The sequence below is a fragment of the Tachyglossus aculeatus genome, chromosome 8, assembly GCF_015852505.1.
Source record: "Tachyglossus aculeatus isolate mTacAcu1 chromosome 8, mTacAcu1.pri, whole genome shotgun sequence".
Lineage (NCBI taxonomy): Eukaryota > Metazoa > Chordata > Mammalia > Monotremata > Tachyglossidae > Tachyglossus > Tachyglossus aculeatus.
The window spans coordinates 23,070,455-23,093,448 of record NC_052073.1 but is presented as its reverse complement, the minus strand read 5'-3'; the positions used below and the strand labels follow the sequence as shown (position 1 = coordinate 23,093,448).

General features: G+C 46.8%; 1 protein-coding gene across 2 annotated transcripts; it reads right to left on the bottom strand.

Moving 5' to 3' along the window:
• Window positions 1–1,326: 1,326 nt before the first annotated feature.
• Window positions 1,327–22,869, bottom strand: ARFRP1 (ADP ribosylation factor related protein 1). Of its 2 annotated transcripts, XM_038750452.1 has the most exons (8): window positions 22,746–22,869; window positions 18,223–18,322; window positions 17,160–17,247; window positions 16,134–16,216; window positions 13,782–13,863; window positions 13,584–13,654; window positions 4,531–4,631; window positions 1,327–3,642 (listed from the first exon to the last, which is right to left on the bottom strand). In XM_038750452.1, the coding sequence occupies exons 2-8, from the start codon at window positions 18,313–18,315 to the stop codon at window positions 3,555–3,557; spliced, it is 606 nt and encodes a 201-aa protein (XP_038606380.1). In that variant the 5' UTR covers window positions 18,316–18,322; window positions 22,746–22,869; the 3' UTR covers window positions 1,327–3,554. The 2 variants fall into 2 exon arrangements, with proteins under 2 accessions (XP_038606380.1, XP_038606381.1); XM_038750453.1 differs by lacking the exons at window positions 1,327–3,642; window positions 13,584–13,654 and having other exon boundaries at window positions 4,532–4,631.
• Window positions 22,870–22,994: the final 125 nt, after the last annotated feature.

Below are 22,994 nucleotides of genomic sequence, written 5' to 3'. Positions count from 1 at the left end.
CCGCACCTGGGATCTGGGGAGCAGTCAGGGTTTTTGGGGGTTGGCACTGATACGTTCCTCAGGTTCTGTTGGGCTGGTAATCCTTTCCCCTCAACAGCCCAGACTCCAGAACCCCCAACAGACGGTGCTGCTGTAACAAGGACACAGCTGACAGAAAATTGGGAGGGCTGTCAGGGTGGCTAGGTTTTTTTTTAGAAGGGGGCTTTCTACACACATTTTCCTGCTACTACAAAATCTTTAGAGCGTAATGTCCCTGCCAGAAGGAATGTGGCCTAAAGGGAAATGGCACGGCTTCCAGAACTGTAAACTCTCAAGACAGCTGAAGCTATTTTACACTATCATTTCAATATACTGATATTGGAAAATACTGAATTTCAGCAGCCCCTACCATCTCAAGAGCTCAGAGCCCTAACTACCAGCCTAGGATGAGGTGAGCCCCTCCCAGTTCAGAAAAAGAAAGTCAAGCCCAGGGAGGGCCAGTGACCTTCCTGTGGTCCCGGAGCAGTCAGGAATGGGGCTAGAGGAACTAAATTTCCTGTGTCTCAGGCTACTCACTGCTTTAACTACAGACCAGGCAACCCCACCCCACTGCCCCCGCTCCTGAGTTGGCAATTTAGTTGTTGATACACTCCAGTAGCCAAACAATCTGAGCCTGGAGGGAGAACCATATCCTATTGTATGGCAGAGATAACCATAAACCTTCAAATTGGCTCCCACTGCAAAACACTTCCGGAATGAACTCTCACTGAGCACTCCAAACGCAAATGCTTTATAAAGCTTAAGTGGATAAGCAGTTAATGAGGAACAGGTGTGAGAGATTAAAATAACAATTCATGAAATAATAATAATAATAATAATAATAAAAATGATAATGGTATTTGTTAAGCACTTACTATGTGCCAAGCACTTTTCTAAGTGCTGTAGTAGATAAAAGGTAATCAGGTTATCCCATGTGGGGCTCACAGTCTTAATCCCCATTTTACAGATGGGGTAACTGAGGCACAGAGAAATTAAATGATATGCCCAAAGTCACACAGCTGATTAGTGGCGGAGCCAGGATTAGAACCCACGACCTCCGATTCCCAAGCCCATGCTCCTTCCTCTAAGCCATGCTGCTTAACTGGCAGAGACAGGAGTAGAAGAGCGGAAAGGAGGGAAGGAAGGAAATGAGGCAGTCATGTGTTCATCGTTTTCAATATGATTTTTTCTGATTTAATCACATTTGGACCAGCCAGTTCATCACATAGTTTCTCTGGGTACCCGTAGCTTCGGGCTTACTGATTCCTTTGATTTTCAGTGAGATGAAGTGCCATTCAAAAAAAGAAAAACCAACAAAACAGTCCTTTCTGCTTTATTACATGAACATTTTCCAAATAATGGCACGAATGAGGTGAGCACAATCCTGGAAGCTGCCAGGAGGAATAATTCTGCCCTAGACTCCTTTGTGGCTAGCCCTAGCTGTACTAGAAAAATTAACAGGAAGGCATGGGGGAATTCACTAGTAGTTCTTAGCCTGCTGGAAGACTCCCTCCATTTTGAGACCCTTTATGTTACAGGGCAAAGAACCCATCATACAGGGAACTTTTCCTTCCTTGTCCTGTTTCCTTCTGCCCATTGAGGCAGAGATGGGGGCAAAGTCTAGATGTAATCAAACCCCAGACTTCACCATCACTGACATTAAACTGTTATTCATCTGGAGTTGCCACGCATTATGGGAAGCAGAACCGACAAGGGCCTTCTGTCCCTCCACTGCTGCTGGTTCAATAGAAAAACGGGACCTTTATCTTGCCTCTTAAGCTCCCTCTCATTTGCAATATCCTGATCAGCAACATGGAGTGGCTGATCCCATCCCAGAATCAATAAAGCCACCACTTCCAAAATTCCAGTGGTTTTGATTCTCAGGGATACAAAGTGCTGACAAAAGCATTACTCAGACACTAAAAAGTAGCCCTGGCCTTTGCTCCGAGGCCCCCATCCCACTGATTCCACAAGTTCGGAACAAGCAAAATGGTTAGCCCACTCCTCTTGGAGGGAAAAAAAATCAAAGCACTCTCAAATGGGTGGCTGGCTCTTCAGACCTTTACTGTTGAACTCATCCACCCCCACATGGGGTGGAGGAAGCAAGTTTCAAGATTACAGAATCAAAACATCACCCAGAAAATCAATTCCTACTGCAAGTAAAAGAGAAAGCTCATAATTAAAAACAGAAAGAACCTGATTAGAGGGCGAGAGAGCCCGATTATCAACAGAGCCTGGGATGCATATCAGTGCTGCTTGGCAGAGTTATGCCTCTTAACAGAAGCCACTAAATACAAAAACACTCGAGTGGCTTTTGAATGGGTTTTCAAGACCAGCTTTTCTAGGAAATACTTGTTTCTTCCTTCCTCCGCCTCTACCTCGATGGGTGGCTCTGTGATTAAATGTCTCTTTATGGTTGAGGGTCTGGATTGCAGTTACAGTGTGCCCATTCTCAGGCTGAAATCTGATGGACCACGTCCCAGACTCTGCACTGACGTCCCTAGCCTCAGCATGCCCAGAGGCTTCTTGGGTCCTTGGGGTCCCTGCTCACGCTCAAAATTTTCTCCCCAGTGGGCATCACACCTGCTGTCCCAATTCCACACAACCCTGCTTTGAAGCAGGAGATTCCAGGGAGAATTCCTGGAAACCAGCAGGCATTTCCTGCCTGGGAAACAGTTGTGAAAGCACCATGAGGGGTTCACAAAAGGTTTCTTACCGGCAGCCTCTCCCAGACCCCATAAAAGGACTCTGGCAAGACCTCACCCTGATCTTTGCAATAGTAATCAAACGGTCTAGATAAAACTCCTTCACTGATTCTTGAAAAGGAACCTCCTCTCCATTCTCGTTGGAGGGAAATGTCATCTATGATAGAGGTGGGGGGCTGTCACTCCTGGGGAGAAGACTCTGGAGAAAGATATTCCCCATTACCCAACAGTACACGTGAATGAACTCAAACAAACCCAGTATACAGATCTGCCCAGGTGGACTGGGCAGAGCAGGTGGCCAAAAGTAGCCTCATGGCTTGAGAGAATCAACCCCGACCTGAATCCTAGCCAACCCCACAGGGAGGACTCAACTCCTTCCATCACAGTTTGGGTAGACTCCTCTTCTACAGCCTACTTTTAGTGGACTATAAAAACTCAATAACCCTAACCCACCACCAACTCCTCGGAGATTCAAGAAGTCACTAAGCCCTCCGCCATGATTGGAAGTTATTGGACTATTGGAGGTGGGGGGGTGGGCGGAATAAGCTCCAGGACGGGGGAAGCCCCCTGCCCCTGCCCCCCCAGGCCGGGGGCTCCACGCACACGGCCACAGGGAGCACTCCCCCAGCTCCAAGTCAGAACCCTCAAGATTTCTTCTGACACAAAGAGAAAGAAAGCTTGTCTTAAAAACAAACAAATGAACAAAAAAAACCCCCGAACAAAACAAAAGGGATCAGTTGACGCAGGAGTTCCGGAAACCTTTTCCACGGTGAGGGCAGAGTCCGTGCCGGAGACCAGTTGTCTGAGCCGAGGGTCGCGGCTTTCCCCACGTTACGTGATATCCTTCTGCCGCGGAGGCCGGTGGATGTTCCGCACCACACACTTCACCATCCATTCGATGCCCTCGTTCACCCCTTTGCTGAGGAGATACCAGGCACAGGACCGTGAGTCTCTACAGAATTCAGCTATGAAGCCGGGGAGGCTCTGAAGGGAAGGGGGAGAAGCCCTGACACCCTCCTTTAACCCTTTGCTGAAGAGATACCAGGACTAGGGCAATGAGTTCCCGGAGAACCCGGCTATGAAGCAGAGGAAGCTCTGAAGGGAGGTGGGGAGCAGCCCCGAGGTGGGGGCTGGAGAGGTAACACAGGGGCAGGACCTGGGAGTGCAGGGAGTGGACAGTTCTGGGGGCCTCTAGCTCACGATACATAATCTGTATCCATAATCTAGACTGTAAACTCATTATGGGAAGGGAATGCGTCTGCTTATTGTTAAACTGTACTCTCAAGCGTTTAGTAAAGTGCTCTGCAAAAACCGCTCAATAAATATGACTGAATTTACGATTGAATAATCCCTTACCCTTGGCCATGGTTTGCTAAGTAGCATGTCTTCTCCTTGCTTTCAGATTTGAATCAGCTGAGACGGGGTCACTTACAAACCTTGAGGTGTTCTGGTCCCCTAGACCTAAACCTGGTACATGCTCAAACATTACTCCTACCCACAGAAACTTCTCTGCGGCACCTGGGACATTCGGCTCCTGTGACAGGAGTCAACACACCATTCGCTAAACAATCACATGGCCCCGTTTCTCTGGAAAACTGCTTATCAGTCCAAGTTCAGGCCACTCTCAGGTTACGCTTAGACCTGGGGCCTGCTCCTCACTGGCATAGTTTACAAGGTTCCGCTTCGGTAACGCCCACATAAGGAGATACTCAGGCACCAAACGAGGCCTACAGTCCCTCCTGTGATGACCGATGAAACTCATGCAGTATTTCATCATGCTGCAGAAACCACTCATTTCCACACTTACCCCGTGAGAGCAGAGCAGGATTGTGTCAGGCAGTCTCTCTTTCCAATTTTATTAATGCAGTCACTGAAGGCTGTCTTGATATCAGGAATAGATAGGCAGGTCTAAAGGGAGAGGAAAAGTAGAAATCAAATGAGACTTTCCCCTCCTTTCCACCGTGACCTTTGTGATGGTATCTGATTCCCACAAGCATGGGAACGGCTCAATAGGCTTTTGGCAGAGTGGGGTCTGCTGAGAAGAGTCAGAAGGGTTAGAAAAGCACTGTGTACCAATAGAGCTGAGGCCCTATTCCTGGCTCTCATTTGCTCTCTTTTGAGTCATTAGGACAGACACTTAAAACAGAAATTACAGTCCTTATCAGCTGCCTTTGTCTCTGTACCTGGGTCTTCAAAGACAAAGAGCAGGTGCCTGGTGACTAACCCTCTGCAGTGAGAAGTCCCCAGTTTCCCCAAACACAGAAACTACTTCTTCCCTGAACTGATGACTGAACTCCTTGTCTCCCCTCCCAAACCCTGCCCTCTCCCTGACTTTCCCATCACTGTTGACAGCACTACTATCCTTCCCGTCTCACAGAACCGCAACCTTGGTGTCATCCTCGACTCCGCTCTCTCGTTCACCCCTCACATCCAAGCCGTCACCAAAACCTGCCGGTCTCAGCTCCGCAACATTGCCAAGATCCACCCTTTCCTCTCCATCCAAACCGCTACCCTGCTCGTTCAAGCTCTCATCCTATCCCGTCTGGACTACTGTATCAGCCTCCTCTCTGATCTCCCATCCTCTTGTCTCTCCCCACTTCAAGCCGCTGCCCAGATTGTCTTTGTCCAGAAACGCTCTGGGCATGTTACTGCCCTACTCAAAAATCTCCAGTGGCTACCAATCAACCTACACATCAGGCAGAAACCCCTCACCCTCGACTTCAAGGGTCTCCATCACCTCGCCCCCTCCTCCCTCCCCTCCCTTCTCTCCTTCTCCAGCCCAGCCCGCACCCTCAGCTCCTCTGTCGCTAATCTCCTCACCGTGCCTCGTTCTCGCCTGTCCCGCCGTGGACTCCTGGCCCACATCATCCCCCTGGCCTGGAATGCCCTCTCTCCGCACATCCGCCAAGCTAGCTCTCTTCCTCCCTTCAAGGCCCTACTGAGAGCTCACCTCCTCCAGGAGGCCTTCCCAGACTGAGCCCCCTCCTTCCTCTCCCCCTCGTCCCCCTCTCCATCCCCCCGGCCTTACCTCCTTCTCTTCCCCACAGCACCTGTATATATGTACATATTTGTACATATTACTCTATTTTACTTGTACATATCTATTCTATTTATTTTATTTTGTTAATATGCTTTGTTTTGTTCTCTGTCTCCCCCTTCTAGACTGTGAGCCCACTGTTGGGTACGGACCGTCTCTAGATGTTGCCAACTTGTACTTCCCAAGCGCTTAGTACAGTGCTGTGCACACAGTAAGCACTCAGTAAATACGATTGATTCCCTAAAGCAAACTTTCTCAGTCTTCGCCACCCAGTGCCCCAACTCAAAACTTCCCCTGACCTTGTCCTTCTTACACTGCAATGAAAAGAGTAGGGCACATCCGGGGAATTTCTGGAAAGAGCAGGGACAAAAAATAGCTGTTCTAAAAGCTCCCAGTGGCATTGTGTTTGGTAATCGAAAAGACGTTATCCCGCTGCACGCGTAGTATCTGCCAGGCCAGGCCCCTTTCCCTGCTGCCAATTTGTTATTTAATCGAATGAAGCAATCATTCCTCACCTTCTAGGAATGAGGATTCGGTTTTGGTCAAGAATGCGAGTGGACTGCAAGACGAAATCCAGTCTTGCAGTCTTCTGTATGAGCTCCGGAGATGGGGCCCGGCTCAAACTGGACCCTAGGGGCCCAGGACCTACACCTCTCTAGATCCTCCCTTATTCCAGGCTGGTGGGAGTGCTAGTCTGGGAGAGTACACCACAACTTCCGGCCATAGGCAGCAGTGTCTCAGTGGCTGCACTTGCCTGGGATAATGATTCTATCTGGCCCAAAGTTGCACAAAACAGGAGGGGAGGTGGGAAGGGAAGGAGAGAAAAACAGGCACTTACTCTCCTAGGACAATCTGCCCGGTTGGAGCTTCACCCACTTTTTGTGCCAGAGACCTGCAGGCCTGGGCAGGGCTCCTCTTTTTGGCAAAAGAACAGGAATGAGAAATTTAAGGGGGCGAGGTGGGGGGGGAGATGGGAGGATTTGGGAGCAAATAATGTCAGGATATGTACAGATGGAGGAATTTTGAAAGAAAAAAAAACACCACCAACCCTGAAACTTCTGATGACGACTCTTAATAGAAGCTAAAGGTCATCCTTTACCTGATCCCACTGTCGGTGGTATCATCTCTGAACTGAAGGACGGGTCTTTTAGTGAGAGCATGCATGCCACAACACTACTCAGAGTTGGGAAAACACAGTTGAGAAAGAGATACGGTCCCTGCCCTCAGGGAATTTATAAAAGAGAAGGATGAAATGCAAACTATTCACAGATTGAAGGAGAAAGAAACGATGCTACAGCTGCTGACAATAGACATGAGGATTAAAAGACACATAAATAAGTACATTAATGTAAACCATGAATGTGCACAGGTGCTTAAAGACTGAGCAGTGTGGCCTAGTTGAAAAAGCACATGCCTGGAGGTCAGAGGACCTGGATTGCAATCCCAGCTCTGGTGCTTATCTGCTGTGTGACCTTGGGCAAGTCACTTCACTTCTCTGTGCCTCAGCTCCCTCATCTGCAAAATGGGGATTAAGACTGTGAGCCCAATGTGGGACAGGGAGTGTGGCCAAGCCTATTTGCTTGTATCCACCCCAGTGCTTAGTACAGTGCCAGGAACATAGTAGGCACTCAAATACCATAATTATTATTATTATTATGAGGCACATGGACTGTGTCCAACCTAATTATCTTGTATCTACACCAGGACTTAATACAGTGCCTGGCACATAAGCGCTTAAATACCATACAAAAAAGGAACGGCTCTAGAGAGGTAGGACAACCAAAAGAGGACTGCGTTGGTAAAATTAAGGATAGATAACATCTCTAGGATAAGGGAGTGGTCCACAATGTTGAAGGCATTTGAGGGGCCAAGGAGGAGTAGGATAGGAAGGACCCCATTGGATTTGGAAAGGAATAGGCCATTTGTGACCTTGGAGAATGTAGCCTTAATGGAGTGAAGGGGGCAAATGGGGGCAAAAGGGAACTGGAGGAGAGGAAGTGAAGGCAGTGGGTGTGTACAAGCTTTTCCAGAAGTTTGGACAGGAATGGGCGACTGTGGGACCCCAAAAAAGCTTTTCTAAGTATAAGAGATTGAAGCATATTTAAAAGTGAAGGGGAAGGAATCACAAGAAAGTGAAAGGTTGAAGATGGTGGTTAAGGGGAGAAGGGTCAGAGCAAATGATTCTAAGTGTAAGAGGTGATCATGTCTGAGGAATAAGTAGAGGTGGTAGATTTTGAGGGGACAGCTAGGAAGGAGGAAAGAGTGATTTTTCTCATTCATCCTCACAACTTCCTTGGACAGGACTAAAGCTAACCTCCTCGCCCCTGCCTCCACTTCCTGGATGGGGAAACTCACAAGCAAGCACAGAGAGGCTCAGTGACTTGCTTACAGTCAACCAGAAAATTGGGCGCAAAGTCAGAAAGACTCTTAGTCCAACACTTGGTCTTCGTTGAAATTTATCCCATTTTGCCAATCAATCAATCAATCATTTATTGAGCGCTTACTGTGTGCAGAGCACTGTACTAAGTGCTTGGGAAGTACAAGTTGGCAACATATAGAGACAGTCCCTACCCAACAGTGGGCTCACAGTCCAACTATCCCCCACCACAAGATGGGTCTAAGACCCAATTGCAAATCCTAAAGGGACAATTTTACAGGAAAATTCAGGCCTACGCCTGCCCTGTTCCTTCATCTGTGGGTGGGATGGGAGAAACACAGAGATCCTCAGAAGTAAAAATGTCGGGATATTGTAACCCGGCCCTGACCTCATGGAGTCTGGGAGATCTCCAGAATACATACCCCAAATATTTGTTTTCTCAATCTAACGCTTTTTTTTTTTTAGGAATCCCAGTGGTAAATTCAAAAGAATGGGAAAAGGGAAAGACAAAGGAGGGAGGAAGGAAAAAAATGACAGGGGACAGAAAACCTAAAAAGATTATGAAAGTACAGAAAACGAAAGATGAAACCGCTGAACCCCTCTTTTTCAGGGGTAAGAAATGTCATTTTGAAGGGGGGAGAAGGAGAGCATAAGCCTGGGAGTCAGAAGGACCTGGGTTCTAATCCTGGCCCCACCTCTTGTCTGCTGTGACCATAGGCAAGTCACTGAACTTCTCTGTACCTCAGTTACCTCATCTGTAAAATGGGGATTAAGACTGTGAGCCCCATGTGGGACATGGACTGTGTCCCACCTGACTTGTACCTACTCTGGCGCTTAGTACAGTGCCTGGCACATAGTAACCACTTAACAAACACCAAAAAAGAAAAAAAAAAAAGCTGGGTCCAACCCCGCTTGTTCACCCTTATCAGACAAACGACTGCAAGAATCAGGACTGAGGAATTATGGCTCCTAAACTTTTAAACCAACTGGCTTTGTGATGGACACGAACGGGTTTTCTCAAAAGATTTGATGCGTGCAAACAGTGATTTGGGCAGAAATGTTTGAAGAGGAAGCTCTTTTGTTTTTAAAGTTCCATCTTTCATCAGAAATTCCTAAATCCAGTTCTACCTTGAAGTCTCTTCTCTTTGTGCTACTGATTCAACACGAGGTGGCCCGCTGAGTCACAGCTGAAATTAATAGCTTCTTTTTTGTTACTGCGGAATTCAGTGTGGCACTCTGCCTTTGAGCCAAAATCCGTGGGGCTGTGGAAGTAGCAGGAGGGGCAATCTGGGATGGCAGGAGTAATCTGGCCGCTCTTGCCCCCTCCCCCCCGTGGCATGGGATGCCTGGAAGGGGTTCCATGAGCCCACCCCATTCTGGGAATTCAGAGAACATGATAAACCTAACAGATTTAAAAGAGACACAGTGGATATCTACCAGTTACCACAGTTTGGGGTCGATTAACAGAATGCCCTGGGAGGGGACGTCCACGGGGGTTTGGCGGCGGGGAACCAGAGAAGAAGTATAGGTTATTATTCCATGATCAGCAAACCAAAGGAAGGATGAAGGAAGACGGCCCTCAAGTCTGCTTTCCTCGGCACCAAAACCACTTCCTTCTGCAGCAGCCCCGGCATCACTGGAGGCCAGCGAGGGAGAGGGACCATTTATTAAGCACTTACTGTGTGCAAAGCATTGTACTAAGCGCTTCTAATCCCACCTCCTCTACTTGGCTGCTGTATGACTACGGGCAAGTCACTTCACTTCTCTGGATCCCAGTTCCCTCATCTGTAAAATGTAGGACATGGACTGTGTCCAACCTGATTAGCCTGTTATCTACCCCCGCACTTAGTACAGTGCCTGGCACATAGTAAGTGCTTAACAAATACCTTTAAAAAAACCCCCAAAACCCGGAGGGGCTGCCTGACTATCACTTCCCCCGAGATATGTGTGACGTACACAACCCTTTACGGTAAAATGACCGACTCCTCGGTAACATTTTGCAATGCAGAGAGCAGACTGCACCTCCTGGTCAGGTTTCATTGTATTAGTACATAAACCAGTTCTCCAGAGTCTTCCACTACTGATCACTACTAATGATGACCTCACACCCTACACGTAATGGGGTCACCATAATTAACGGTAACTGGTGAAACCAGCCGAGGCTAACCCGTCCAAATCACAAGCAAAACATCCTGGCTGTTCTGTCCTATCTCAAATCTAGTCAGGGCTGGGATTCTTGGCATATCTCAGAGGTGACTGAACAGCAATCACCCCGGCTCCATGCATTTGAGGCAGGAACGCATTCACCCAATCCCGGACCTAGACCACCTGTGCAGCCTGTGCTATTCTGCCTACTAGCTACTCATCACGTAGCAAGCAGAGCTGGTTTTTCAGTCTGAGGAGTTGATACACTGCTCTGCTAGGACCTGCAAGTCCCCCACTGCAAGAACTCTCCCCAGTAATGCTGTAGTGGTTTCGGGCATGCCAGATCGCCAGGAGGGTTTGGGGGTGGGGAGGGAGGTCCAGGATAATTGATCCAATCCACAGGTGTCCCCGGGGGGGCTGGGCTGCATTAGGCTGGCTCAGTTCGCGGATCGCAGCTGAGCTGGGGTCCAACAAGCAGCGTCAGAAGCCACGTGGCCTCGTGGAACATGCACGAGCCTAGGAGTCAGGGGACTTGGGTTCTAATCCATGCTATGCCCCTTGTCTGCTGTGTGACCTCGTGCAAGTCACTTCACTTCTCTGTGCTTCAGTTACCTCGTGTAAAATGGAGATTAAGACTGCAAGCCCCATATGGGACACGGACTGGGTGTCCAACCCAATTATCTTGTAATTATCCCAGTGCTTAGAGTGCCTGGCATATAGTAAGCACTCAACATATACCATTTTTTTTTAAAAAAAAGAACAAGCTTCTGTCAGGTTTGAGAAAGGGTAGGGGGCTCCCCATGTTGACCTCACCAGGAAGCCTCTTCCCAAGCCCATCAGAACGTGAAGAGGACCTAGAATTCACTCCAGCCACAGGAGAGGAAGAGGGAAGGACCCAAAACCAGAAGCCGCCCTGGACTACATCCCACCAATGTTGCCTAGTCTGGGGGGCTGGGTTCTACTTTGCCACTAGTAGCAAGATGAGACAAAAATGTACCAATGATATCTGTAGGTCTCAAAGAGTGGCTACTGTCTACTGGGTGGGCAACAGCTAGTCAACTAGTCTAAATTCAAGTTTAGAAGAAAAATGAAGGTATCCATGGAGCAAATGGACAAATACATTTTCAACAATTAGCTCAGTCAGTAAAAGACTGAGAGAAGCAGTGTGGACTCGTGGCTAGAGCACAAGCCTGGGAGTCAGAAGGACCTGGGTTTTAATCCTGGCTCTGCCACTTAGCTTCGGCGTCGCCCACCAGGACGACGAGGCCCGAGCCGCCCCCTGCCCTGTCGGAGGGCGGCCCCCCGCCCCCCGGGACTGACGGACACTGCCCACCCCCTCGGGCCGCGGACTCAGCCGGTCTTGCCCCCTGGCACCAATAAAGGTGAATAACGATCCCCAGAGAAGCAGCATGGCTCCGTGGAAAGAGCCTGGGCTTTGGAGTCAGAGGTCCTGGGTTCAAATCCAGACTCCTCCACTAGTCAGCTGTGTGACTTTGGGCAAGTCACTTCACTTCCCCGTGCCTCCGTTCCCTCATCTGTAAAATGGGGATTAAGACTGTGAGCCCCCCGTGGGACAACCTGATCACTTTGTAACCTCCCCAGTGCTTAGAACAGTGCTTTGCACATAGTAAGCGCTTAATAAATGCCATTATTATTATTATTATTATCATTCAGGGTGACCTTGGGCAAGTCACTTAACTGCTCTGTGCCTCAATTATCTCCTCTGTAAAATGGAGATTAAAACTGGGCACCCCATCAGGGACGTGGATTGTGTCCAACCTGATTAGCTTGCATCCACCCCAGCACTCAGCACAATGCCTGGCACATAGGAAGCGCTTATCATAAAAAAATAAATTTCTGCAAGGTTTTTCCGGGCAGGGTGTTTTTAAATTGTGGTTCTAGCGCCCTCTAGTGGATAATATGTAGTCTTACATCTATGGATACCTCATGGATGATGATAATAATAATAATAATAATAATAATGATGGCATTTATTAAGTGCTTATTATGTGCCAAGCACTGTTCTCAGCACTGGGGAGGTTACAAGGTGATCAGGTTGTCCCACGGGGGGCTCACAGTCTTAATCCCCCTTTTACAGATGAGCTAAGGCACAGAGAAGTTAAGTGACTTGCCCAAAGGTCACACAGCTGACGAGGCGGAGCCGGGATTAGAACCCAAGACCTCTGACTCCAAAGCCCGGGCTCCTTTCCACTGAGACACACTGCTTCTCTAAAGTGATCAGATTTCAGATACACACAGGTCAAACACACATTTTTGCTCACATTCGTCTTGTCCAAAGCATGTGATAGCCACCAAAACCGAGGAGGCTCCTGCCATCCTGGATTCTGCCACCCTGAAAAATGGGTTCCAAAAGTAAAGACTCAACACTGTAAGCTCCTTGGGGGCAGGAATCATATCTACCGACTCTTTACCGTATTCTCCCAAAGGCTTAGTGCGGTGCTCAGCACACAGTGTTTGATAAATACCACTGATTAAAAATAGGACAAAATGTGCACTGTAAAACATTTACTATATAGGACAAACCTCAGGCCTGTCCTGCCTGATCCACTGCACCAGGCTACCTTAATCAAAAAGGAGCTAGGAGAAAGGGAAGAACTCAAGGGACTAGTTCCTGTCCACTGAACTAAGCCCAAACCTCAGTGAGACCAAATTTTCTTTGCCTGTCCACATAAACCAATGCCACAATGGCAATAAAAAATGTGGAACCTGTCAAACGCTTACTGTGCGTCAAGCACTGTGGTAAATACAAAATAACCGGGTTAGATCCTGTCCCTCGTCCTACTTGGAGCTCTACAAGTAATCCTAGCCTTGCAGGACTTCTGAGACGAATGAGAACGGACAAGTTTCCAGGGGAGGAAGGGATGAGAACACTTGTGTCTCAACACACTCTCCACTGTAGAAAGTCTGACACAGTTGCTGTAAAATAATGAAAGTAAAGAATAGATGCTAAGATACCCAGACCAAGGGGAGGCAGAATGTCTTGATCCACAATGACAGCTGCTAGGGGCTGGAAGTTAAAGAAGCACTGTGTTTGGGTCAAGACTAGCTAGTGTCCACACAAGCATTTGTGGCACTGACGGGCACTGCTTCAGCAAATCCTTGGAAACGGAGTCCCCGATTTCTCTAGAACTGAATTCACAAAAATCTTTAACCTGAACCACGGAGGACGGAGCTACTCAGTGGGCAGACCTGGATTCTCACTCGCTAATGGAGAATCTTTGGGGCCCAGCCTTCTGGTCTGAGAAACCACCCTCAGGTCGGGCAGAAGGGGCAAACCTACCTCCACATCTTGCTTGTTAGCCAGCACCAGGATGGGGACACCCTCCAGGGTTTCGCTGGTGATCATCTTCTCTGAGAGACATAAAAACAAGGAAGCTGAGTGGCTCTGTGGCCCAGCATGGCAGGCTCGGCCCATGTACCATTTTTTAGATAGTGTGCAATGAAACCAAAGTCCCACAGTTTGAAATTCCACACTCACCAAATGCTCTCTTGGACTCAGAAAGCCTCTCCTCGTCTGTAGAATCAATGACATAGATGACCCCGTGGGATTCCGCATAGTACTAAAGTGACAGGAGGAGGACGGTTAGTCAAAGATAGTCCTTTTTCTTTGGTTCTCTTTCTAGGTATTTTGAACATAAGAACATAACCAATGCCATTACTAAGCCCCCTAACTTGGTATTCTGTGGCAACTAGATGCTTGGAGGAACTGTGTGATGGTTGCCTGCCTATAATCATGGGCTTAAGCATCTATATTAATTTTTCTTGAGCTTAACAACCCTACTTGCCCTTTAATAACTCATTATAAACAGCACATTCATGAATTTTCCAAACTCCACTTACACTTCCTGATATTGGCTACCCAACTTCCTGAGGGAATGGATTCTACATAATTACCACCTGCTTCACGAAGTACTTCAAACCTATATATTCAACCTTCAGTGTATGCTCCCCTCAACCTGTCATTGAGATCTGGTGAAAAATAATCTCATGTTTGCCCTGCATCACCTTAGTACAGTGCTCTGCAGACTGTAAGTCTTCAATAAATGCCACTGATTGACTGACCCCTTCTTGTTCTGTCAACCTCAATTATGTCCCTATCAACCTCTGTCTTTCTAGACTGAAGCGTCTCTAATATTTTCAGTTTAACATACAGGAAACTTCTCCATCCCCTCATCATCTTACAGATTTCCACGATGTGTCCCTGAGGTCAATTCTGTCTTTCCCAAGAAATAGTGAACTTCTGTATAATAATGCATGCAGTATTTCCAGTTCTTTTATGCCTTTGGTTTCCTATACTCTTGAAGACTCAATAAAGGACGAGAATGAGATGCAGCATGGCCTAGTGGAAAGAGCATTGACCTGGGAGTAAGAGGACCTGGGTTCCAATCCAGGCTCCACCACTTGGTCACTTTAACTTCTCCGTGCCTCACTTACCTCATCTGTAAAATGGGGATTAAGACTATGTGGGACAGGAACTGTGTCCAACCCAATTATTTTATATCTACTCCAGTGCCAAGTACAGGGCCTGGCATATAATAAGGGCTTAAGTACCATTTAAAAAATGATAAAAAAATAACTCTGGGTGTTAGCCTTTGTTATACACCAGGACTAAGTTTTTTGCCCTGATTAAGCCCTTCAATGAATGAAACGCCCAATTCTCTAAACTGGAATGTGACCCAAAAAACCCCCACTATTGGGAGATAGGTTGAATCAATAAATCAATCATATTTACTCAGCGTTTACTGTGTGCAGAGTACTTTATTAGGTACTTGGGAAAGTACAACACAACAGAGTTGGAAGACATGTTCTTTGCCCACAATGAATTCACAGTCTAAAGGCAGCACAGAGTGAACCTATAAGCCAAAAAGGCTCTGGCCCTTTTTGGCAGTGAGCAAATTATAGTAACCCCCACATGCCTGTCCTACAGGTATTGTGACATAATCTTGTTGCCCCCTGCCCTTCTCCTCTTGCGAAGAGGTTCCCAGTTTCCATCACGTTAAGGGCAATTGAGTGTTACTGCTGGAGGGTCTTTTGTGCTGTCTAAATGTATTAGAAGGAAGCAGCCTTCCAGATATCTTCCCTCAAATTTCCTGTCCCCAATCCTCCAACACTCTGTCAGTTTATCACCTGTGTGGTGAAATCCAGGTGAAATCCTCTCCTCTGCCCTCCTCTCTAGCTAGTCTTGAGAAACAGATGTCAAAAACTCTGAATGCCTTAAATGCATCAGTCACAGGTGTCATGGCTGACAATAACAGAGGACTGGGGGTATTAAAGAATCTTGTATTAACCCTTGTTTCCACACATTAGGCTGAGACAGTTACAGAAAGATATCTAATGAAGCAATATTATCCCAATCATGAGCTATTTCGCTAGACAGAAGTTAATGGCTTTTGGCTTTAGAGACAGCTCCTCACCTAGGTGGTGATACTTGTTAAGAGCTTACTATGTGACACACATTATATCTAGGGAAGGAAACCCCACTTCTGTCACGAGGGATTAAGTCAACGTAGACAGGATAAGAGGTAGAGGGGTGAGCACGGAGAGGGGGCCAAGGGAATGAGAGCCGGTTCAGACTGGGAAACACAATTTCACCTCCTGGATTTCACCACACGGGTGGTAGACTGACAGTGTTGGTGGATTGGGGACAGGAAATTTGGGGGAAGATATCTGGAAGGCTGCTTCCTTCTAATAAATTTAGACAGCACAAAAGACCCTCCAGCAGTAACACTCAATTGCCCTTAACATGATGGAAACTGGGAACCTCTAGTATGAATGAGGGAGACATGAGGTAAAAACAAAATATATAGATCCAAAATGGTCTTTCACCTACCTTGTCCCAGAGGGACTGCAATTCTTCTTGACCTCCCAAATCCCAGAACATAAGTCGAGCTTTACCAACGTCAATGGTGCCAACTACAAAGCAACAGGAAAGTGAGGAAGGCGATATTAAAGGCAAAGTAAATTACCTTCTTTTTTTTTTTTTAAAAAAAAGAGGTAGTCATCTTCCCAGGAATCAAATCCAGGAAAGAAGAACCAATTTCCATGCTATTCAGTAGGAAGGTAGCTGCTCAAATCAGATACCAAGCTCCCTAAAATTCTCTTATTTTAACCAGAAATCAAAAATTATGCAGCTGTGATCTTACAATCTCACCTTATTAGAGCAAAATGCAAATCTACACATCTAAAAACCATAAACATCCAAAATCGGTTGTCCATCACAAAATCAAAATTACAATACACTCAATTCCGCCATAATACACATTTTCCCTACACACTTCAGCTAAAACTGTGACAAATTAGGGAATGTTGGGTCAACAATGTGAGTTTATTTGGACACGGTGCATTAAGATGCTACAGCAGTAAGGGCACATGTGTGAGGTGGCAGAACCGGTGAGTACTATAGCAGAAGTTTTACTTATGAGATTTTGCAAGAATGAAATCTACACATTTTAAGGCAATTGAGTGTACTGGGCATATTTTTTGTTCATCTTCTCTTCTGGAAATAAACTGTAACTACAGAACACATTTATTAAATATTTTATCTGGCATATACTACACACACATATATATAATCTATAAAATCACACATATTGAATATAGAACATTTAAAACCCATGATTAGAATTCAAAACATTCACAAAGATTACTGTCTGCTCAGACTACAATGCAGAGTAGATCTAAAATCCATAAAAATAAATCTTGACATGGCTTGATTCTCAAAGACTGCAGATTTGTAAACTTCTTCCGCAATAATTATTTCTATAGACTAAGACCATGGGGATGGGATGGGGAGGAGGGGGCTTTTTAACTAATTCCAAAGGGAAATTATTATAGATCTTCATATAGATCCACTTACTATTTAAACCCACTGTGGTGGTGATTTTGGATAAACTCATCCCTTTGTAGTTCTTATTAAACCTGGTTTTTGTCTGCTCCAGGAAAGTCTAAAAGAGAAGGAGGAAAACAAAAGGAAAGCAAAGTTAGTTTTCAGAATTTCCTGGCTAAACCAATTCCCATCGGACGGATCCTGCAGTCGCTCCATTCTGACACTCCTCTCCAAGAGGAATAATGCAGTAATATTTTCTTGGATTTAGACAGGAATCAGGCTAGTAACTGGATCAAATCAATAGTAATATTGTGCACTTACTCAAGACAGAGGACTGTATTAAGCACTTAGAAGAGGACAAGAGAATAAGTAGATAAGCTCTCTGCCCTCAAGCAGTTCACAATTTAGCAGGGGAGGTTGGCACTAAAATAAATTATGGATAAGACAAAGAATTAGAGTGCAAGGATAGGTACCTATAAGGTGGGCGTAAGCACCCTAGTGCTTATGTGGTGCAGAAGTGCTAAAGTGGCAGTTGGGGGGGATGTAAGATGGGCTTTAAGACTCATATTCTAAAGAACAAAAACAACCAAACACCAAACTCCAAACACAGACACAACAGTCTCCCATCCTAATATTCTTCAATTGCATACTACTGAGGAACCAAGGTCCCCTAAAGTGAAAAATCTAAAAACACACTTAAAACAAGGGATATTACGAGGCTGGAAACCTCACCCCAGGATTGAACCCACTGTCAGATGAATTTAGAATGACAAAAACTCTGGGAGAAAAATCCAATATACGCTGTGATGATAATTCAGTTTAAAATATGAACGGTGTGATTTTCAAATTTACAGCAGGAAGATTTCTACCCTAGGCTTTTTCAGGTTTATTGCTGGGGTTAGAAATTTGAAGAAATAGACTCCCAAGTTAAGGAAATAAGGTAAAGCTATGGTGTCTAGAAGGTTTCAGAGGTCTCGGTGAACTTGCCTCTGAAACTGCTGAACACTATTTTGGTGGGGGAAGCGCATTTTACAGGAGTGAGGAGCTACTACTGCACTCGCCCCTAAAGGGTACACGAGGGGAAAACACCTACCGTCTTTCCGGCATTGTCAAGACCAAGGATCAGGATGCAGTATTCATCCCTCCGGAACATGTACTTGTAAAGCCCAGACAGCAATGTGTACATCCTGCTCCTAGGAGTCAACAAGAACCCACCAGTCAATGGAGAATGTCTCTGGAGTTCCTGATTCTCCTTGGCAGGGCAGAACAACAACACTACTGCTAATAATACTAATAACTGAGTCAGTGGTCTGTTTTGCATTCCTTTGTTAACTAGCTGAGTGATCCTGGGCAAGCCACATTTTTGCCTTAGTTTATCCACTTGTAAAATGTGCATTTTGGTGGTCTCCCAAGGATAGTGTGAGAATTACAAACTGTCTGAAGAGATCTTGAGTTCTCAAAAAAGCTAAGATTGACACGGACTATTTATCAGACCCTGCCCTCAACTCTTTCCACTCCCTTTCCTTAAACCACAGGTGGAACAAAGGCATCCTGGAGAAGCTCGCCTAGCAGTGGTTTCCACAGGCAAATTGTGCCCACCGACTAGACTAAGGACAGGGCTAAGGTACCAGGTTAAATACCTTCACCGATTTGCTAATTTACTGATGGAAAATCCCACCTAGAGCACATCCCACATACCACAACGTGAACACCCCACCACTTTTCTGCAGGGTGACCTTGGCCAAGTCACTTAACTTCTCTGGGCCTCAGGTCTTCATCTGTAGAACGGGGATTAAGATTGCGAACCCCTTGTGAGGCATGGACTGTGCCCAACCTGATTAGCTTGTATCAACCCCAGAGTGTCTGGCAGGTAATAAATGCTTGACAAATAATAATAATAACAATAATATAATAATATTGGCATTTGTTAAGTGCTATGTGCCAAGCACTATGCGCTAGGGGGGATACATGGTGATCAGGTTGTCCCACGTGGGGCTCACAGTATTAATCCTCATTTTACAGATGAGGTAACTAAGGCATAGAGAAATTAAGTAACTTGCCCAAAGTCACACAGCTGACAATTGACGGAGCCAGGATTAGAACTCACAACCTCTGACTCCCAAGCCCGGACTCTTTTCACTATGCCACGCTCCTTCACCAACAAAGTCAACTTTTAACTGACCAAGAGTTTGAAAACCCTTCAAGCTCCGATTTCTCACACGACCTCACAGCACAGAGAGGTCCTGGGGCCCCTAAATTTGGAGATTTCTGGGTTTTTCACCTTGGGTTTTGACCCTGAGGGCGGCCAGGGCTGCTCCCTCCCCGCAGGGGATTAAAACTGTGAGCCCCCGTGGGACAACCTGATCACCCTGTAACCTCCCCAGCGCTTAGAACAGTGCTTTGCACATAGCAAGCGCTTAACAAATGCCATCGCGTGGCTCAGTGGAAAGAGCCCAGGCTTTGGAGTCAGAGGTCATGGGTTCAAATCCCGGCTCCACCAATTGTCAGCTGTGTGACTTTGGGCAAGTCACTTAACTTCTCTGGGCCTCAGTGACCTCATCTGTAAAATGGGGATTAAAACTGTGAGCCCCCAGTGGGACAACCTGATCACCTTGTATCCTCCCCAGCACTTAGAACAGTGCACATAGTAAGCGCTTAACAAATGCTGTCATTATTATCACTAGAGCCCGTTGCTGGGTAGGGACTGGCTCTATATGTTACCAACTTGTACTTCCCAAGCGCTGAGTACAGTGCTCTGCACACAGTAAGCGCTCAATAAATACGACTGAATGAATGACTAGGGACCGGCTCTATATGATGCCAACTTGTACTTCCCAAGCACTGAGTGCAGTGCTCTGCACACGGTAAGCACTCAATAAATATGACTGAATGAATGACTGGGAACCGGCTCTATATGATGCCAGCTTGTACTTCCCAAGCGCTGAGTACAGTGCTCTGCACACGGTAAGCGCTCAATAAATACGACTGAATGAATGACTGGGGACCGGCTCTATATGATGCCAACTTGTACTTCCCAAGTGCTGAGTACAGTGCTCTGCACACAGTGAGCGCTCAATAGATACAAGGGACCGGCTCTATATGTTGCCAACTTGTACTTCCCAAGCGCTGAGTACAGTGCTCTGCACACAGTAAGCACTCCAAAATACGACTGAATGAATGACTAGGGACCGGCTCTATATGATGCCAACTTGAACTTCCCAAGCGCTGAGTACAGTGCTCTGCGCACAGTAAGTGCTCAATAAATACGACTGATTGAATGAACATAGTAAGTGCTTAACAAATGCCATTGCTATTATTGTTAGAGCCCGTTGTTGGGTAGGGACCGGCTCTATATGTTGCCAACTTGTACTTCCCAAGCGCTGAATACAGTGCTCTGCACACGGTAAGCGCTCAATAAATACTACTGAATGAATGACTGGGGACCAGCTCTATATGATGCCAACTTGTACTTCCCACACTGCACACAGCGCTCAATAAATATGACTGAATGAATGACTAGGGACCGGCTCTATATGATGCCAACTTGTACTTCCCAGGCGCTGAGTACAGTGCTCTGCACATGGTAAGCGCTCAATAAATACGACAGAATGAATGACTGGGGACCAGCTCTATATGATGCCAACTTGTACTTCCCAAGCGCTGAGTACAGTGCTCTGCACACAATACGCGTTCAATAAATACGACTGAATAAATGACTAGGGACTGGCTCTATAGGTTGCCAAGTTGTACTTCCCAAGCGCTGAGTACAATGCTCTGCACACAGTAAGCGCTCAATAAATATGACTGAATGAATGACTAGGGATTGGCTCTATAGGTTGCCAGCTTGTACTTCCCAAGCGCTGAGTACAGTGCTCTGCACACAGTAAGCGCTCAATAAATACGACTGAATGAATGACTAAGGACCGGCTCTATATGTTGCCAGCTTGTACTTCCCTATCGCTGAGTACAGCGCTCTGCACACAGTAAGCGCTCAATAAATACGACTGATTGAATGAACACAGTAAGTGCTTAACAAATGCCATTGCTATTATTATTAGAGCCCGTTGTTGGGTAGGGACCGGCTCTATATGTTGCCAACTTGTACTTCCCAGGCGCTGAGTACAGTGCTCTGCACACGGTAAGCGCTCAATAAATACGACTGAATGAACACATTGCCCACTTGTACTTCCCAAGCGCCGAGTCCAGTGCTCTGCACACAGTAAGCGCTCGATAAATACGACTGAATGAATGAATGATCCCCCCTTCACACACTCTTCACACACTCAATAGCACTCAATAAATACGACTGAATGAATGACTAGGGACCGGCTCTATATGTTGCCAGCTTGTACTTCCCAAGCGGTGAATACAGTGCTCTTCACACAGTCAGCGCTCAATAAATACGACTGAATGAATGAACACGTTGCCCACTTGTACTTCCCAAGCGCTGAGTCCAGTGCTGTGCACACAGTAAGCGCTCGATAAATACGACTGAATGAATGAATGATCCCCCCTTCACACACTCAATAAATACGCCTGAATGAATGACTAGGGACCGGCTCTATAGGTTACCAGCTTGTACTTCCCAAGCGCTGAGTCCAGTGCTCTGCACACGGTAAGCGCTCAACAAATACGACTGAATGAACACGAGTGCTTTGCACATAGTAAGCGCTTAATAAATGCCATCATTATTATTATTATTGCACTTCCCAAGCGCTGAGTCCAGTGCTCTGCACACGGTAAGTGCTCGATAAATACGACTGAATGAATGAATGACACCCCCCCCCCCATTTTAGACTGTGAGCCCACTGTTGGGTAGGGACTGTCTCTCTATGTTGCCAACTTGTACTTCCCAAGCGCTCAGTACAGTGCTTTGCACACAGAAAGCGCTCATTAAATACGATTGATGAGGATGATGATGAACACGTTGCCAACTTGTACTTCCCAGTGCTCTGCACACGGTGAGCGCTCAATAAATACGACTGAATCATCATCATCAATCGTATTGATTGAACGCTTACTCTGTGCAGAGCGCTGTACTAAGCGCTTGGGAAGTACAAACTGGCAACGTATAGAGACAGTCCCTACCCAACAGTGGGCTCACAGTCTAAAAGGGGGAGACAGAGAATAATAATAATAATAATAGCATTTGTTAAGCGCTTACTATTGCAGAGCACTGTACTAAGCGCTTGGGAAGTACAAATTGGCAACGTATAGAGACAATCCCTACCCAACAGTGGGATCACAGTCTAAAAGGGGGAGACAGAAAATAATAATAATAATAATAATGGCATTTGTTAAGCGCTTACTCTGTGCAGAGCACTGTACTAAGCGCTTGGGAAGTACAAATTGGCAACATATAGAGACAGTCCCTACCCAACAGTGGGCTCACAGTCTAAAAGGGAGAGACAAAGAATAATAATAATAATGGCATTTGTTAAGCGCTTACTATGTGCAGAGCACTGTTCTAAGCGCTGTTCTAATGAATGACTGCTAAGAGGCCTGCGAGGTCGGAGGTCAAAGGTCGTGGGGGGTGAAGGGGGAGGGCGATGAGGAGGGTCCCCGTTGGTCGCCCTGGGGGCAGCCGGTTCTCTCCCCCCGGGGCCGGGGCCCTACCTCTTCGATGGCGTCGGGCTCCCCTCAGCCTCTGGGGACGGACGGGCCCATGTCGCGATGGTCGCGATGGTCGCCAACCGTCGCCAACCGTCGCCTCAGGGGCCGCCTTGGCCCATCGCCTCAGGGCGGCCCACTCTCCCAGACGCCTCTGCGCGCGGGCCTGGGCCCACAATGGCCACTTCCGGTTGACGACGGCCTGAGGAGGAGGGGGAGAAGAAGGAGGCACTTCCGGTCCGCCATGATGGTGGC

Coding starts and splice junctions, on each gene's coding strand:
- ARFRP1 (XM_038750452.1), bottom strand. CDS start 18,315: ATGTACACATTGCTGTCTGGGCTTTACAAGTACATGTTCCGGAGGGAT. Junction 16,217..17,159: donor CACCACAGTGGGTTTAAATA/GTAAGTGGATCT, acceptor GTTGCTTTGTAG/TTGGCACCATTGACGTTGGT. Junction 13,655..13,781: donor TGAGTCCAAGAGAGCATTTG/GTGAGTGTGGAA, acceptor TATGTCTCTCAG/AGAAGATGATCACCAGCGAA.